At 29.1% G+C, this 18,787-nt stretch overlaps 1 protein-coding gene across 1 annotated transcript; it reads left to right on the top strand.

The window, feature by feature from the left end:
• The first annotated feature begins 14,377 nt into the window (after positions 1-14,377).
• On the top strand, positions 14,378-17,983 carry LOC111034300 (pyruvate kinase-like). The gene is made up of 8 exons (XM_022315447.1): positions 14,378-14,506; positions 14,574-14,703; positions 14,775-15,191; positions 15,253-15,462; positions 15,620-15,801; positions 15,885-16,133; positions 16,643-16,874; positions 17,576-17,983. The coding sequence occupies exons 1-8, from the start codon at positions 14,378-14,380 to the stop codon at positions 17,725-17,727; spliced, it is 1,701 nt and encodes a 566-aa protein (XP_022171139.1). The 3' UTR covers positions 17,728-17,983.
• The last annotated feature ends 804 nt before the right edge of the window (positions 17,984-18,787 follow it).

The raw sequence follows: 18,787 nt of genomic DNA, 5'->3' as shown, positions 1-18,787 counted from the left end.
GTAGATCGGAAGTCAAAAAAATGGTGGCACAGATTATTTTGGGGTATTCTAGATATAATGTTCATAAACGCATTCGTAATTTATAAGGAACGGCATGGAAAAATACCACTTTTGGTATTTCGGCGTCAAGTTGTACATGAGAAAAAAAAACCGTAGAAGTCGCTCTGCTGTATACCCAGTAACCAATAGGCGTTAAGTATAAGTACTTCGTCATTGACTAGATCACTGTAATAGATGAGTAAAACGTGTATTTAATGATGAATCATTCTAACTATTCTCAGGATATTTGATCATGTATTTATATATTATTTTAAGTCATACACTTGTCTATTCAAAAATAATAAAATTAAATAAAAATTAAAGTTCTACAAACTTTTCCAAAAACAAATCGCACATATTTTATAATAAATATTAATTATTATTAACTTAAAGACTGGAGATTAATATGAAAAGTTTCATTAGTTTATCTAATATTTTGAACATTTCACTGTGTATAATAATAAAAATATGTTATACAATGGTGAAAGTTTCGAGTCCTTACAAATAATATTTTTTTGAATACATCTAAAAACAAAATTTGTGATTTATTCTCAAAAATAGAACTTTACATTTCTAAGAAAAAATTAATCATAGGTGTGTTTTTTAAAATTTTAAGTAATTGTAAAAAAGTGGATCTGTAATGTTATAGTCAATTATCAAACCTAATGCAGGAGTTCAAATTAAAAAATATTTGCATTTTTAACTCTAAAAAAATTAACAAATGTTTGTAATTTTTATAATTTTCGTTGATATTTGAAATTTAAAAGCTTGTAAAAACAAATATTTGAATATGTATTATAATTTTTTTTTCTATATGGTAAAAAAATTTGGTAAACCTTGTTTAGAATTGTCAAGCTTTAAATTTACAAACGAAAATCTCGTCATACATACCTACGTAAATGTCAAATTTCTATAAGCATCACAAAAAGGACCAACATCTTTTGAAAATTGTTTACATCTAGTAGTATTCATAATATTATATGATTGTTGAAAAATTTAAGCTTCTATAGAATTATTCATTTCAACAACAAAATGAAATCAATATTGTCAAAAACTGCTTAAAAAAAAGACATAAAAAAAATAAAAAAACACATCATGAATTACGATAAATCCCTCTCAGAATTCAAAACCGTGTTAATTAATATGACATTATGTAATTTTATCTCTTAGCTTGGATCACTTTGATTTTTGGATTTCCTGTGTTTAAGTCTTATGTAAAAACTCGATGGCCCAACCTTTATACCCACAAATATGATCACAGAAGACAAATTCTCAAGACTGGCTTATTACATCGTATTCGGTAATTCCGTCATCACATTAGTACATACATATATAGGGTTCGATCCACTCGAGCTTTAAAATTCATCTGAACTCACAGTAAGTTTGAATGTTAAATGAGAATTTAAAATTGGAGTTAAAAATTGAAATATTTGAAAAAAACTTATACTATTTCAATACCATTATAAATCGTGGGTATCACACATTATCGCGCAATCAGGAAACACGAAAATCAATATTTAAATTTGTTTACATCGAGTTTGGGTGGACTAATGTTTATTTCTCATCGAAAACAACGTAAGTCTATGGTTACTATAAAAAAACACCGAGGCTCAGCGCAGGCCAATTTAATATTATATAACCTATAGTACCAAATACCGATATAATAATAATATAGGTAATAATAATCGGTGAAATTCGCAACACAAAATAAACCGGTCAAATCAAACTGCAGCTGCCATCGTATAATGTTAGAATATATTATGATAACAGGTCGCATGCGACGAGTAACATTATTATTCTTTCCGATACCATTATTCAAAAAAACATGTTTTTTAAATGCCACGATGATCGTGCTCCGATAGACGTGTGTGGGCGTGTGGTGATTTTTTCGAAGCACTAAACGTTAACTTATAGTGATATTTAGACATTTTATTTTTTTTTTTTTTATCGATGATAGCAGGTATCCGTCGAATTCCTTCGTTTTTATTCAAATTCGACAGTCAGTCATTTTTCATTTTTACGTTAAATTTATCATATCAAAACCGTGTGTCTTGGTGTAACTGTCGAGATTCGAGATATTATAATAACGTGTACCGGCAGGTAGGTTCCGAATTTCCGATGATTTTTTTTTACCCGGCGCGCACTTAATTCACAGCACTTTGGCGCCTGGCTTGACACTGCGATGGCTCGTTCTACAGTTAATGATATTTTTATTTTTAATAATTTATTGTAAACGAACAGCGCGCGAATTAAAAAATATTTTAATTGTGTCTTGAAATCTACGTAGGTACATCACAGACGTTTTGCGAATAACAATTGGACAAGCTCTCCGCGTGTCTTGCGTTCGGGGCTGTGTCGTTATAACAGGGTTACTGTTGCGGATAATTGTTTTACTGCCAATTAACAACGCGGCATTTCGAAATTTCCTACACAGGTACTCATATAAATTATGCGCGATGAGCCAAGTTGGCATTTTCTATTCAATGTAATTTTTTTCTCTACGGTCCGTCAATCGTATTGCAAAAAATAAATCGTAATATGCTCAATTGTGCTTATTACCCCCCCCCCTCCCCCGCGCGCACACAAATAAAACTTGAATTTCCGGTGTACTCAGACTACAATTTCTAGAAATTACTTAAATAAAAGAGAGAAACACCGAGTGCTACGAAAATTGTTAAAAACATATAAATTTAAATTGCACATTGAAAAAAAACCCCACTAAAATGGATTTTAATGCTATAAAAAAAAATGTGTTGATAGTTTAACAGTTTAATGAAACGAATCTTAAGCTTACTGAGAAATAATATTATACGTCCCTATAGGTACCTGGAAAAAAGATGTGAATGCTCAATAACTTAACTGTCCTAATTAAGTATATAAATTAAATTTAAATTTAAATACATTTTGAAATAAAAAAATTGTAGGTATGTATTAAACTTTTTTCAAACAAATATTACCCGATCAATTGACATTGCTAATTCATTATTTAAACTATGGTTTTACGATGAAGTTTTACACTTTTAATGTAAGATTATCTGGTTATGTTGTGAAGTTGTGACAAAATAACGAATCTGCGATTTTCGCAAGTAACTCTACTCAAATTTGTAAACATAATGTTAAGTTTAGTTTTGAAAATATTTACATTAATTAATCTAATGAGAACGGCATTTCTGGTTTTATATTTTATTTATTGTACTGCAGTATTTCGTAGTTTCGTTGTTTAAAATAATATACTTATCAACAATTCAACAAATTTTCCTCACAATAAACTATAAATTAACACCGAGCATAAAATTTAAACGAATATGTTATTATTTAAGTTACAATAGTTACGTGCTCGGGTGACTGAGCCTTTTAGATAATTATAATATTAAATCATCCTGTCACATAACAACAGACCTGGGAAAATAGTAACTATTAGTAATAACTGCGGGATCCTAGCATAGATCACAGATGGAGGAAAGGGCCAATACTGCAGAGAATCACGACGCGAGGATAAGACATTGCGCCTAGTACCTAAACCTCGATGGTCTAATTTGGCACCATGACAACACGTCTAGTGGAACCCCAAAATGATCATAGGCCAGCTATAGATGAGGAAATGCAGGTGCCGCCGCGGATACCTATAGCTAGAAATATACGACCACACGAGTAGAAGTGTGGGTACCAGGTACTTATTCGAGACATGGACCACCAAGACCGTGTCAATGGTCAAAGGGAAACGACGGATAGAGGGACAGGGCTATGTAGTAGAGTCCATTTTTCAGACGTGATCTTTCCGAGATAGTACGAGCCCCTCCACGCCAGTGGTTGTCTTTGCATTAATTATTTGGACTCAGAATATTTTAGATCGGCAATATTTTGGACTTCCAAAATAAACGAGAGTCAAATAGTATATTTCCTGAACACTTGTAAATATTCACAGATATGATATTTTATTTCTCTTTAATGACAATCTAAATGCTATTTTCAACGTGGAGTATTTTAAATAAATAATACAATTCAACAAAGCATTTGAGTTAATTTAAACTAATCAACAACATCGACGCCTATTATGTCGTGTCTTCATCGTCGGTACTATAGGTCAAACGCAACACAATTATATTGAAAAAAAATGTAAAAGTCACGTCTTTATTTATTTTTTTTTTTTTGAAACTTGATCAAAATAAGAGTCATGTCCTGGTAAAAATTACAGAACTTTAATAAGTGAACAGTTTGTATTTTGTTTTACATAATATTATGCTCGAATTTCAACAAGTGAAGCTTAGCACCTTGAATTATAGAGCTAACACCAGGAATCCATAATGGTGATTATTAATAGACTTATAATATTACTGCCTTAAATATAGTTCAATTTTATAAACTTTCAAATTTTAACATCGGGCAACAACTAAATAATAAAAAATACCATAGGATATTTTTCTAATTAATTAATTAGGAGTGTTTGAAGTCTGAATAGTTGCTATAAACTTGTAAATCAACTTAATGCATAATTTGGATTAAACGAGTTATAACAATACATGTTTATCCAAATTCCAAACGCATATAAGTTATTTCTAGTTGTATTTGTTTTAGTAATTTCATCAGCTACGTAGGTAAGAAGACGTGCTATATAGGTAGTATGAAAGAGGCTTTCCTCTTATAAAACAGTATACTTATATAAAAGTATATTAAATAAATATTTGCCAATATTTTTAAAACATAACTTTAAAATTAAAAGTATATGTTCTTATATTAGTTTGAAAGAAGTACCTACCTATAACAAAGTTTATATCATTAAAAACAGATTTACAAAAAAATTTCAAACTTTCATAAAATCCTACTGAAAAGTTGTTATCGTTGACTTAACACTTTATGACTGCACTTAAAATATATAACAATAAATATATAAGTTCGTATGATCGACGATCGATGGTACCGAAAAATATACCTACGTTTATTCAAGAATTATGTTTTTCATTTTTTATTATTAATTGGTTTTTATTAGAAAGAAATGTCACATATTATTTGTTACTAAATAATTATACATATATATTATATTTAGCATAATATAGAGGATAGATATAGACTATATAGAGGTTAGAAAAAGTGAAACGTTTCGATAAAATCAAATTTTATACTAATAATATCCATGTGTGTACAATATTTCAATTTAGTGAATGTTTCATATTGAAAACCGAATTTGTTCATATTCACACAGACATACAGGCATTTCTGATTTTCCTGTTTTACAGTATCTTAATCTATCTTTTATAATTAAAATTTAAAATTATCCAAGTAGATGTATAGGTTATGTCATACTAACATACCTAATGGGACATTTAATAAAACCTGCAATAATGCGAGGGAAAGCTAATTAATTTTACAAAAAAAAAAAATGTACTTTTAAGTTAAATTACTAATTAACTTGAACGTAACCATTGAACTAATTCAGAGAAAATGAACAAGTTCTCGAACGTAGTTCAATTTTATGCTTATGAACTACCTAACTAGTTAATATTTTAAAGCATATTATACTGGTTACCTTTTATGACCGACCATATAAAATCAACAAACGTGTAGTTTTTGTTAAATCAAAAATTGTAGTACCATAGACCAACTTTCGAATTATTACCATAACGAACGTTACATTAAGTTCATAATTTATTCTTGTATAATATTATTTTTATTTATTTTTGTATTGGCTATGATTTTATTTTAAGTACTTATAATAATATACTATAGATATGTCTGTATTTAGTTTATACCTTATAACTGTTTAAAAATAAAATGTCAAATTCTATTCAAATGTGAGTGTATATTATTATTTATTATAATATTGTAAATTTGAATTCCAAAAATAACTACTTATTGTTTTATGTGGTTTTAAAATTTCACTACCGCCTAATATCTTATTAGATACAAAACTTTGCATTTAATGCACTAAATATTTATAAAATTTGCTATAACAATCTAAAAATCCTACAATTTAACATAAATAGACAATATTGCCCACGGGCGGCAGATTTTAGGAGACGGAACACTATTTTTTACGGCCATAGAAGGTTTCCTCCGGAAATATACCTTAACCTTTTCCACGAAATCATAAATAATTGGTCGATTCCTTTCTCCACCAAAAACATCGTTTCCTTTTCCTCCGTATTAAAAAACTTATGGAAAACCTACCATTTGAATAATATTGGTTGTTAGTAGCTATACTAGAGACGCTTTCCCGGTCTACCTCTTAGCCATTGTGAATATAAAAAAATAAATGGACTGTAAAATAAAATAACGAAGACAATTATTACTAATAAAATATATGATACATGTAACACATAATATGTATGCAGTAAGTAAGACCTACCTGAACTATGATTTCGTGATCTCAAAAGTTACACGATATATATAATATATATGTAATCATATAATATGTATACCATCACCCAATATATAATTTGTACATAAAGTTATCGCTCATTGTCGTACTTTCCCTAGGTAATAATAGTACACACTAACCAGAGATAGAATTTTGATGTCCTCTGCAGTTTTTTTCTAGAAGTGCTACGCAACGCTAAACATGCTTCAAATTTGATTCATAATACAATAATTTAAAATATATATTTTTCTTTTTTCTATTTTTTTAAGGTCGTTTTTACGAACATTAGGTTACCTAGTTATGTACATGTAAACTCATTATCTTTTATTTTCGGAACCAATAATTTTATCATATCTCAAAATTGGGATTTAATTAAAATCAATTGAATTATAATAAATATTATTTTTAAACTAAATGTTGTTTCAATTTAAGTTAAAATTTAAGTTGATTTTTGGAGTTTTTAGTGCATTTTTGTGCGGTTTGAGTCATCAAAATCATATCTCTACTAATAACATACAATAATGGAAAATGATTAATGTTTAGTACCAAAAATATACAGAATAACATATAACTAATTGGTGATAATATTTGTTCTCAGCGCTATCAATTATGATTTATGTTGCCATTCGTGCTAGTCTATTATTTGCGTCGTACGAAGACGATTGTTACTGTTACTATAAAGAACCACTAAACATTCTCGATAATTGATAAATTTCAACTACTTTTGAATCACACCATGATATTTTGGCTATTTTTAATCAATATTAATTATAAAATTTAAGTTAATTTTTGATATCATGGTCGGTGCAATATTACTGATGATGAGGTCAATACTCATCGGTAGTATACAAATTGTTTACTTATACTCTATAATATGGTTAACCATGGTTACGATTTCTTAACATAGCATCAGATTCCTCGTCTGCTGGTGACATATTATCTTGCTATCGCTCGAAAACTGAATTAATTTATTGGAATCCGATAAAGCAAAATAATGTTATAATAGTACAATATAAAAATGTTAAAATAACAATTTTTCTAAAACATTAACAAAAAGTTCCTTTAATCGTTTTAAATATTCTAGTAGTGTCTTCAGAAAGCTTGTTATTGTAAGCAATGTCAACAATTTCCAAATTCTCAGGTTATTTTAAATTATAATTATTTTATAATGGAAATGGTCTAATAGAAATTTCATTATATTTTGAAAACAAAAGTTAAACAATATTATTTATTAAACATTCGATAAACATAAAGTGTTTAATATTCTAGTAATACGGTTAATTCGTTATAACACAATTACCAGAATCAAAATTTACAAAGTTAACTTACAACAAATATTTTCAAATAGGTTATAATATAATATGCTACCCCGATATTATACATTGTTCGAAATTCGATAACTAGAAAATTTTAATGTTATTTATATTGGAGTATGTTGGAATTTAATATTAATAAATAAATATTATCAACTTAATGCAGAACAAACCACAAGACCTATGTTAACCAAACTATTTTAACACTTCATCCTAACCTAATCTAACCGATTTTCACCTGTGGCACTTGATCAGGAGATCTAACCCGGCCAGCAGTCAAACTTTGTCCACCACCTTCTTGTTGAAAATGTATTCCGTGTGGACAGTGCTGTTCTCGCCGAATATTGTTACTAGCGATAAGCGTCCAGTCGTGTTCGTTTCCCATCATTTCCCAATATTGTCTTTGTGAGTTTTCGATTTAAATTACAACCGTTGTCGTTAATATTATGATTATCTCTGTCAACAAACCATATTATTTGTGTTGGTTATCTACACTTGTACCTTAACCTATTGTCATGTAAGAATAATTATTACATTTTTTTTATTATTACTTTTAAAGGTACACATTACCAATATAATATTTTCTTGTTGTTTACGCCAAGCATCCACGTAATGTTTGATTTGACTAAATATTTGTTCTTTAGTATTCTACCATAGTGGCTTGCTATTGAGGCACTATACGTCTGTTTTTTTTATCAATCGTTGGTCGTTAGGTCATTAGAAAAAGCGCCACAAATGCCATTCATTAATATTTTGTTAATCTCTAATAAAACACTTTAATATGTAATATCTTTGCCTTACATAAAAAATATGTTCGCATTTCTCGTGTTTATTCTTCACTCGTATCATATCTATTTGGGTTTTTCAGTCTTCAGTCTAACTTTCTCTTCAGTCATATTTCCCCGAGATTTGGACTATTTTCAATGTTTCAGGTACTAATCGTAAGTCCACCCTCAATCATTAGTCGTTGTATATGACCGCCTTTCATGTTGACAGTTGAGTTGTGATGCTCGCCAAATCGGTATTTCGCCTGTCGTAGTTTGTTAAGTTTAGTCTTAAATTATTTATACGACTCTGCGTTCACTCAGTGGTCTTGCACGAGAGCCTACCGACCACAGACCACCCTCGACCTTCCAATACTTATTATGCATCTCCTCATTATCCTGTACATAATGTTGGGTAGTTTATATCTGTCGAAGCCGAAGCGTATATTAGGTTGTCTGCGTACACCAGGGTCCAGGCCAAGATTGCGAAAGTAATGATGATTATCTTAAAGTATAAAGAACAAAATTAAAAAAGTGAAAGTAATAATAGTGAAGTAAAATGAGTGACATTCAAAGCAAAAATAAAAGTCTAATTTTCATATTACCGACTACATGATTATTTACATAATCCCTATTGTAATTTATAGCATCAAAAGAAGTACTTAATCATGTATTATGATTTGTGACTAATACTCATGTCATCATCTTTAATATTAATATTTTAAAAATGAAAAAATTAATTTTGTTTGGGTATAACGGATCAATTAACTAACTTCAAAAATTGATTTGCTATTTTTGCTATATGGCTGAACTAGCTGCAGCTAACCTCTGTCATTTACATTAACTAGTATGTGGTTGGCCGGTTGGGGCAGGTTCAAGGAGGTCTATTCTTTATTAAATTAATAACCCATGTAAGTCGTTACGCTGTTTACATTTATTTTAAAAAGGTTTTATTTACAGTTTTTATATTCACTAACTAACGTGAAAATATAAAAGAAAAAAGCCGAAGGTTCTCTAGAACCCGCATCTTCACTTACTTTCGATTATTTTCGTTTTAATTAGTATCGATCATATTTTACTGGTTACCGTACAGATTATGATGTAGGTTTATCACACATTACTTTTAAGGTGTGGTTACCAAAATGTACCTGTAAACTAGCGACTGGCGCTGCTCCAATTTTAGACACTCTGCAGGATTCCCAACAACTACAATAATTAAACGAGCCACAAGAGACTGCACTACCTTGATTTCATATCCATTATAATTTATTATGTCTTTCTATGTTCCATTGATCACAAGTTTTTAGATCTTGATAATTTTCGATCATAATGGTAAACCGTGTTGCGTAAGCAAAAGAAAAAAGTTTTGCCAAACATTTTGTTGGGAGAAATAGAATAGAAGAAGTAATACTAAGTCTAATTGAACAAATGTCAACAAAAAAAAGTGCAAGACATGTTCCAAATAAGAAAAGAGGAAGGTTTTTTTAGTATTTTAATTTATTGAGAAGCATTTGTTTGGAGATGAAAAAAAAATTCAAACATTTTTCAGAGGTCGTTCGGGGAAATTTAATTATGTTTTTAATTTAATCGAAGACGGCATAAAATCATATTCACACATAATTAATTTGTATTATTATTTATAGGTACCTATCTATACTTCAATATTCTCAATGATCTATTTCCTAATAAATTGTGTACACATATCAGCGATGTATTTTGCTTTTCCATTTATCCGCTTTAAATTATATTAGCTTTTAATTATCATTTATTACTTTTTCATATTCCATTGTTACTTTCGCTATTTTAGTTTTCGCAAACAACTGCAGCATACCACAATGAGTTGCCTATCAAGTTATTTCAAGGAGTTAGACTGTTATAAAATAAGTATCGATTAAATGATCATTATTGGTCTTTCGAGGTGATTTGATCATTAGTGTCTAATAAAATAACTGTAATCGATATTTTCTATGAGATAACATCATAATTCTCCTCAATTTCACACAGTTATACATAAATTAATATTCATCGTATTACACATTATCTATGATAATGATCTTAGATAACACATAATATAATATGTACGTGATTTTGATGTGAGCAATTAGTTTGTATATTTCATAAACATTTTAAATGTCATAAAGCACAGTATAGTCCAGTAGAACGTATTTACTATACATTACAAGCACATTATCTAACAATGTATTACACATACAGACTAATAATTTGCATACAATAAACAACCCCAAGAACTATAAATTTAAATATTTATCAGTAGTAACCTAAAATGTTCAATTTTACATTTTGAATTATATTTCAAATTTTCATTAAATATTTCTAAATAATATTCAAAGACACATAGTATATATATTTAAATTTTTTTAATCTGTATTCCTTAGCTATTCATAGGACCCACATTCCACACTATCCGGGATCACACTGAGGGTATATTATCTTAACTGCTCAGTATTATTATTTTTAAATTACATAATCAGAAAATCTCTAGTTATTTCAGTTAAAATGTGTGTTTTATTTTATTTAGTTACTAATTATACTATAAAGAAGGTTCTAAATCCATTACCCCTCCCCTTAAACCTTTCCTGACCATCCAGAATTCTAGCAGGAAACGTAGAAAATAATTTGTGTATTTTATGAGAATTTTATGTATCAAAAATATACAACATCTAAGGGAAACAACACTGAACGCATTAAAAGATCCCTAAAAAGAATAGATTATTATTATTTAAACCATATTAATTATATATACAACTGAAAAATAAGGTAATTCTGGTAGTATTAACTTAAGTTCAAATATTTACCATCGTTACCATCAGGAAACGATCCTAGGAAATAATTTTAAAATAGGTAGGTACATATAAGTATTTACATTTTTATGGGATCATGATTATTTGTTATTTGCATTTTCCATTTTTACACATAAATACATAACTATTATACTTAGATATAATACCATCCTTATCATATTTTTATGATCACAGTCAGATTCAGTTTGATATTATATACATCTAGTATTTAAATATAACATAATTTATTCGATGATCATGCCATAGATCTAAGACAGTAAGCTTATTCATTCATTTTGACAATTTTAAGTAAACGATTATGCGATTATTAAGCGATTATTATTTGAAACATCGTTCAATATTAATTATCCAATACAACCTTACACCGATTTATAAACGCTGGTAAATTAAGTATAAGTAGGCATCTAAATAAATACAAAAATTTAAAAACCATAGTTATTGTTATGGTGAATTGAAGACCAACATCGCGATTTACGCATGGCTGCAGTATATAAACATCCATGACCTGAATAACGCTGAAGCGATTTTGTTTACGAAAATTGTTTAGGGTTGTTCCCTGAATAACTACTTACCTACGTAGCTACGTCTTCACCTACGGGAAAAAGTAAAAAAAAAAATACGAGTATACCAATGGTTTTTACAATACTTAATGATTACTCGTTTTCACTTGTTTTCGAAGCAAGTACCGGTTTCGAAAATATGAATCGGTCAATAGTTTTTTGTTTATATTTTGTTGTTTTTTCGATTCTACCTAAAATGGATGTAATACTGTAAACATATTATGTAAGCTTTATGTTGTTTCATGTTTGTATAGGTAATAGGTATGCATTTTTACCGAGACACCGGACTTTGACGATATTATATTATGTCCGTATATACTATATCAAAAAGATTAACTAGCACCTTATTAAGAATTTTATCATTCATATAACAAAACTTTAAGTTAAAAAAAATAATTTTCTTAAACTTTTTAAGTTAATTATTCAGTACATTTTCTTATAAACTTAACTAACTAGGTATTTTAATTTATTGTAGAAATTTGCTAGGAAAAAAAAGTATATTCAAATATGTATTCAGAAAACATATTTTTAAATGTATTCGGAATACTTAAATACCTACTTTTTCATTTAAATACGTATTCCTAATACAAAATTAAAGTATTCTTTTCAAGACTGACTCTTTATAATATTTTTGTGATCCATTTAATAGTTAATTAAAAAGGAAGATTAACTTTTACTGGGTTAGGTTAATAATTTTTTCAAATTAGTATTAAACGCCTTATTGTGTTAAATGTATTATTTGTTAATGTCTAAAAATGATATTTATATCTTGTGTTCAGTTCATTTAACTTAACTTGTGTTATTATATTTTCCATTAATTTACCACTATTGCAATATGGTTCAATAAATCAATCAACAACTCATCATAATAGGTTAAATCCATCTTACCATATTGGGCTGAGCCTATACTACTTTTAAATGAATTATAAATAGCACCATGTACTTAATCCTTGTGGCTCATTCCAGAACTTCGGATGATAAAACAAAATATGTAAATATATAATTAGGTAGGTATGTGTAAAAAATATACAAAAAATTATATTTTGTACATAATTTAATATCAACTGGATCTTTATTGCAAAGAGATGCCATATAGTATGTACAATATTTATTCTCAAATGTTCAAAGTTCAGTGCTCAATGGTTTTGTTACAGATTTATACAGACTAAAAGAACGATTGACTTCGATAGATTTAATTGGTACATTTCATATTTTCAATGTCTAAAGGAGTGAGCGCAGCCTGCAATGATACCCCATTGATTCGGAAATGGATATCACTGATTAATTTTAGGCAGTTTATGCCAGGATTTTTTCTTTTGCTGCTATACTCTCAATGACCTTTGTATTTGTTTTATATATTTATCGCTTCTTCTCTGAGTCTTAAACTTTCATCTAAGATAATATGTTGTAGTTCTAGTTACTTTATTGTATCCTTAAAAATTCCAAAATTGATATCGACTATAAATTAGATTTCAAGACTGATATTATTATGTACGAATACTTTTGGAAACATGAAATTATCAAAAAATTACGACTAGTTTATAATTTATACAATTGACAAATACAATCGTATATTATTAAAAAGTGTTAATATGTAGGAAAAAATGGAACTATTGAGAAATATATTTTTTTTAATATTCTCATCAAGTATGGCTCATTTTATTACAAATCATTTGAATTGAATAGCCCAAATTAAATTATTTAATAGCAGTAAAAATATATTCAGCCCTATCAACAACTAATAAGGTACTCGTTTGAATTTCGAAGCAGGTACATCAAATTTTTCAAAAAAAAAGATCCACTAATAAATAATTTACAGTAAAAAAGTTCTTATTTGAAAAACTGAAGTTTGTTTTTCCACAAAATACTCAAAATATTATGAAAAAAATGTCAAGAAATTAAATGATCTTTAAGTATATTTTAATATTTTAAAAATCACATTTCGAATAAATTCATTATTAAGGGGATTCCACACAAATATAATATGATTACCATTTTTTTGCAGAAAAATAAACACAACTTCCAACGTGTTGACTTGAGTTTTAGTCCTCTAATAATATTTTGAAAACCAATTTCATTTTTGGATCCTTCAAGTCAGTTTTAATTAATTATTCTAAAAATTAAGAATGTATTTTTAGAAATTGCAATGGGGAAAAAAGTTTTTAAAATGTTTTATTAATAAAAAAATGTTTGAGGTATTCTAATAATAAGCGTAATTTCATTATATTTCAAACCATAAAATATAGATGAATAGTTAAATGATGAAAAATAATATTGGGATAAGATATTATCAAAATAAGAGTACAGTTATTTGTTCTTACTACTTACTACTTAACACAATAATTGAACACTAGTAAAACAATTATAAGAGAAAGCAATAAAAAAGTACATCTGACCACTATAATTATTCATAATGTGTGGTAACGTTGACCTGAAAACTATTTACTCAGTATAAATATTGAATATTAAATGTATAAAGATGTAAACAAAGATTTATTCTTAAAATAAATTATTTATCAAAATTATGTTTTTGAATAAATGTACAAAATTTGTAAAACCAATTGTGTTTCAAAATTATATATTCAAAAAAATATTTCATAAAAGTGTGTCTAAATTTACTTGGAAACAACCATTCATTAATGATCCAATTAAAGTAAGCCAATCAAATTGATTCAAAGAATATAATAATATAAAATAAAATATATATTTGTAACATTAAGGGAAAGCTACAGTTAGATAAAACATATCTGTGTGGTAATGATTCCGATACTTCACTACAATACAAGTGTTCATTAAACATCAACAGTAAGACTCATTCATTACGTCATTCGAGTATCATTTGTACTATAGGTTTGTAAAAGTTTTGTTGTAAATTAAACTTTAAAGGAATTTTTACTAACTGTATGTAAAATAAACAATAGGACCTGCTTCAGCAGATGTGAAAATATTAGAGAAGCTGATGGATGCTGGAATGAACATAGCTCGGTTGAATTTTTCACATGGATCTCACGATTATCATTTAAAGACTGTAGAAAACCTAAGAAAAGCAGTAAAAAGCTATAGTGAAAAAATATGTATGGACTATCCATTAGCTATTGCTTTAGACACCAAAGGTCCGGAGATTCGGACAGGTGTGTTTGACGGGAAAAATGGGGCATCTAAAGAGATCAAGTTGAATAAAGGCGATACAATTCGCTTATCGACGGATAAACAATTTGAAAATAAATGTTCAAATAAACTAGTGTATGTTGATTACAAAAATATAACTAAAATCTTGAAAGAAAACGATAGACTATACGTGGACGATGGTTTGATTTTAATGACAGCTAAGAAAATTGGTGAGCAAGTAAAGTTTACTTTATTATCGACTAGACTGAAATAACATTTTACGCTATATAGGTAAAAACTATGTTGATTGTATGGTTGAGAACGAAGGCATTTTGGGTAGCCGTAAAGGAATTAATCTACCAGGCTTGGATGTAGATTTACCAGCTATATCAGAAAAAGATAAATGTGATATACAATTTGCGGGAGACAATGATCTAGATATGATATTTGCATCGTTCATCAGAGATAGATCGGCGGTAAACGAAATACGTAACATTTTGGGTACGTGTATAGGTTAGGGTAGGGCAGTTACCAGTTCGGCGTCGCGGCAGTAATGCGAACGCAGTTCCCGCGGCGCCGTCGGTTCAAACAGGAAAAAAAAAGGGCAGTTACCAGTTAACACTATTTAACTGTGTCACTAAGTAGTACTAAATTTTAGGTGAACGCAATAAGCACATATTAATCGTTTCAAAAATTGAGAGCCACCAAGGTGTACAAAATTTACCATCTATAATCGAAATATCTGACGGTATTATGGTAGCAAGAGGTGACCTGGGTATCGAGATTCCTCCAGAAAAAGTATTTTTAGCTCAAAAATCTATTTTGGCACAGTGTAATATTGTAAGTATAAAGTATATAAGTCGATCCTTGTTAATTTGACGTTCAAAATTATAGTATAGGCATTATATAGTATATAATTTAAGGCCGGGAAGCCAGGAATTTGTGCAACACAAATGTTGGACTCAATGACCAAAAAACCACGAGCGACGAGGGCTGAATGTTCTGACGTAGCCAACGCGATTTTGGACGGGGCAGACTGTGTTATGTTATCAGGAGAAACAGCCAAAGGTCAGTTTCCAATTGAATGTGTTCGAACAATGGACAAATTATGTCGGGAAGCCGAATCTGCTATGTGGCGAAAGGAGTTTTATCATGATATGGTTTTAAGTCTAGTAAGTATTTTGTATAAATGTAATTTGTTATAGGTAGGTACATCGTAAATGCATGCATTTAATATAGTAAATTCTCCCTAAAAAGTATTTCATTATTCGATGGCTCGATGTGTGGGCATTAATGATTTCTTAGACTCTGTCCTATTAAGAAATATAGTATTGTTTAATACTCTAAAGAGGGGGGGGGGGTATTAAGTTATAATAATATAGTTTTTCTAAATTAATAAGGGCTGCCAAAATAATGACTATAATAAAAGAGCACATTTTATTTTTTTAAACAGCAAAAGGGTTTTAAAATTATTGTAAATATTTGAAAGTTGTAAGAGACACACTAACCATATTATATAATTGTAACTGGAATAGTAATTAAATGTTGTGCGTAGGTACAACCCAATATATTATATACTTGAAGTGGGTATTATATGGTATTAAATTGTGTTTTTGTGCGTTTATCGTTTGACTTTATAAATATGTATTCACTTTAAATCTGACCTGCTGCAATTGTATAGGCCAAAAGAACTTCTAAAGACGCTACAAATATTATGCTAGCCTTGGAAGCCGTAACGTTGGCCGACAATCAGAGCGCAGCAGCTATTATTGTAATTGACCAGTCCGGTTGTATAGCACACGCAGTTGCAATGTACAGACCACGAAGCATCATTCTCGCCGTAACCGATAATCAAAGGGTGGCTCGGCAATGTCACTTACACCGAGGAATTTTTCCAGTATTTTCCTCTCCCGGTACGATGTTTTCAATTACCAACGATTTATATTATTTTATTGGTTGCATTCTCGCATTGTAGGACATCGGTACATTATAATATCACCACGAGCAATTTAATTCTAATAATGTTGTTATGTAGGTACAATGTTTTCCATATTATTTGATATACAAACATCTAGATAAAACCCGTTTGTAAACAGATAAAATATATTATGTAGAGGTCTCAAGATGTGAGTTTTTTTATTTTAAGGTTTGATCGAACGGGTTCCCCATTTGTTAATAAAATTAGTAAGATATCGTTAACTGTTAAGTAATATGTAAATATAGGCATTTATGTGTAGCCGTGTAGGAGGTATATAGATTTATATTTTATTTATATTTTATACTCAGTGAAACCTCTAAATACTGGACACCCTAGGTCGCTGAAATATTGTCCTATATTCGGAGTTATCCGCTACTCAGAGGATTCAGATTGTAGAAATAGTTTGTAATTGGTTCCTAAGGAAATGTCCGATATTGGGAAGCGTTCGTTAAGACATTATACACTGTATACAATATACTCCTTCTCTGCATATTTAGTTTACAGTGAAAGTTAATATTTATTTTATTTTAAAGAAAATAACCATTTTTGACATCCATTTAAAAACAATCTTTCTTTGATTAAATAGGTAATGCAAAAGCAAATTCTAATTTCTAATTGTATGTATATTTTTTTCAGAAATCAATGAATGCAATGTAGATTTCTTAAAAAACTGTGACAAACATCAGAAATATGCTGTACAAATTGGCCAATCTCTAGGAATAATGAAATCTAGAGATTCTATTGTATCAGTTAGTAAAGAAGCAGTCTCTTCATTCTGTATTCTGTGATCACTGCTCTAATATCATAGTCAAAATATCATCAAATTACTTTTATACGAAACACTTACAACAATTAAGATCGTACTATCAAAAAATACTTTCGCCTCATAACAGGTTTTGTTTCCTGACATGACGAACACATTACATTGAAAAGGGACCTTTGACAGTTTCTCCAGATATACATAACACAATCAGATGCATTCAAAATCGTATAGGCTACATCAGAAATCGGTAGGTAGGTATTTACTATGTACCAATAAAATTGAATTTTTTATGATAATATGATTTTAAGTGTAGCTATTAATAGTTCATAATATTTGTATATATTACCTATTACATTGTGCTCGAATAAATTACTTAAATGCAAAATAAACATAAATTACTAAATTCAATTTGATAAGTAAATAATGTGTAACTACTATTCGATGTTATTATATAGGTAAATAATGTTTAAAGATAACAGGAACGTCAAGGCGTTATTATATTTTCTTTATTTGCTAGGTTAGGTTAGGTTAAAAGATGCAACCAAAGTTTTGCTATACGTTAAAATATCAGATTGGGAAGACTAAGTTTTTGATGGCAACCAACAAATCGCTGTTAAGAAACTAGTTAAGATATTTAGTAGGGATGGGCCGATACCACTTATTACCGATATCCGATATTCCGATATATGCTGCCGATATAAAACCGATACCCGATAATATATGGAAATGTTTAAACAACATTTTTGACAGAAAAAACATGAGCCGATACCGCCATAAAATCGATATATAACAAAACCGATACCTGATAACACAAATATTACCTAGAAAAGTGAAAACATTGATTATTATAAAATAATCTATAGTATTTGATTATTGATAACCTAACCTGTGCATTTGTGAATTACGATACTATCAATACTATGCTGATCGATAGGTTTTTGTTTTTGGTATCGGTTGAAATATCGGTTTTGAAAAAAAACCGATACCGATAAAACCGATATCACCGATATCGGCCGATATGGCGATATATAGTATCGGCCCATCCCTAATATTTAGGAGTTATTAAGCACGAATATCTATACTGA

The sequence above is a fragment of the Myzus persicae genome, unplaced genomic scaffold (genome assembly GCF_001856785.1).
Source record: "Myzus persicae strain clone G006 unplaced genomic scaffold, MPER_G0061.0, whole genome shotgun sequence".
NCBI classification, from domain to species: Eukaryota; Metazoa; Arthropoda; class Insecta; order Hemiptera; family Aphididae; genus Myzus; species Myzus persicae.
The sequence above is the reverse complement of the archived record's forward strand: the minus strand, read 5'-3'. Positions and strand labels throughout refer to the sequence as shown.

Bases quoted from the DNA above. Each gene is read 5' to 3' on its own strand.
- LOC111034300 (XM_022315447.1), top strand. From the start codon at position 14,378: ATGTTTTTGAATAAATGTACAAAATTTGTAAAACCAATTGTGTTTCAA. The intron at 14,704-14,774 runs GTTTGTAAAAGT...AATAAACAATAG, and splicing joins GAGTATCATTTGTACTATAG to GACCTGCTTCAGCAGATGTG. The intron at 15,802-15,884 runs GTAAGTATAAAG...ATATAATTTAAG, and splicing joins TTTTGGCACAGTGTAATATT to GCCGGGAAGCCAGGAATTTG.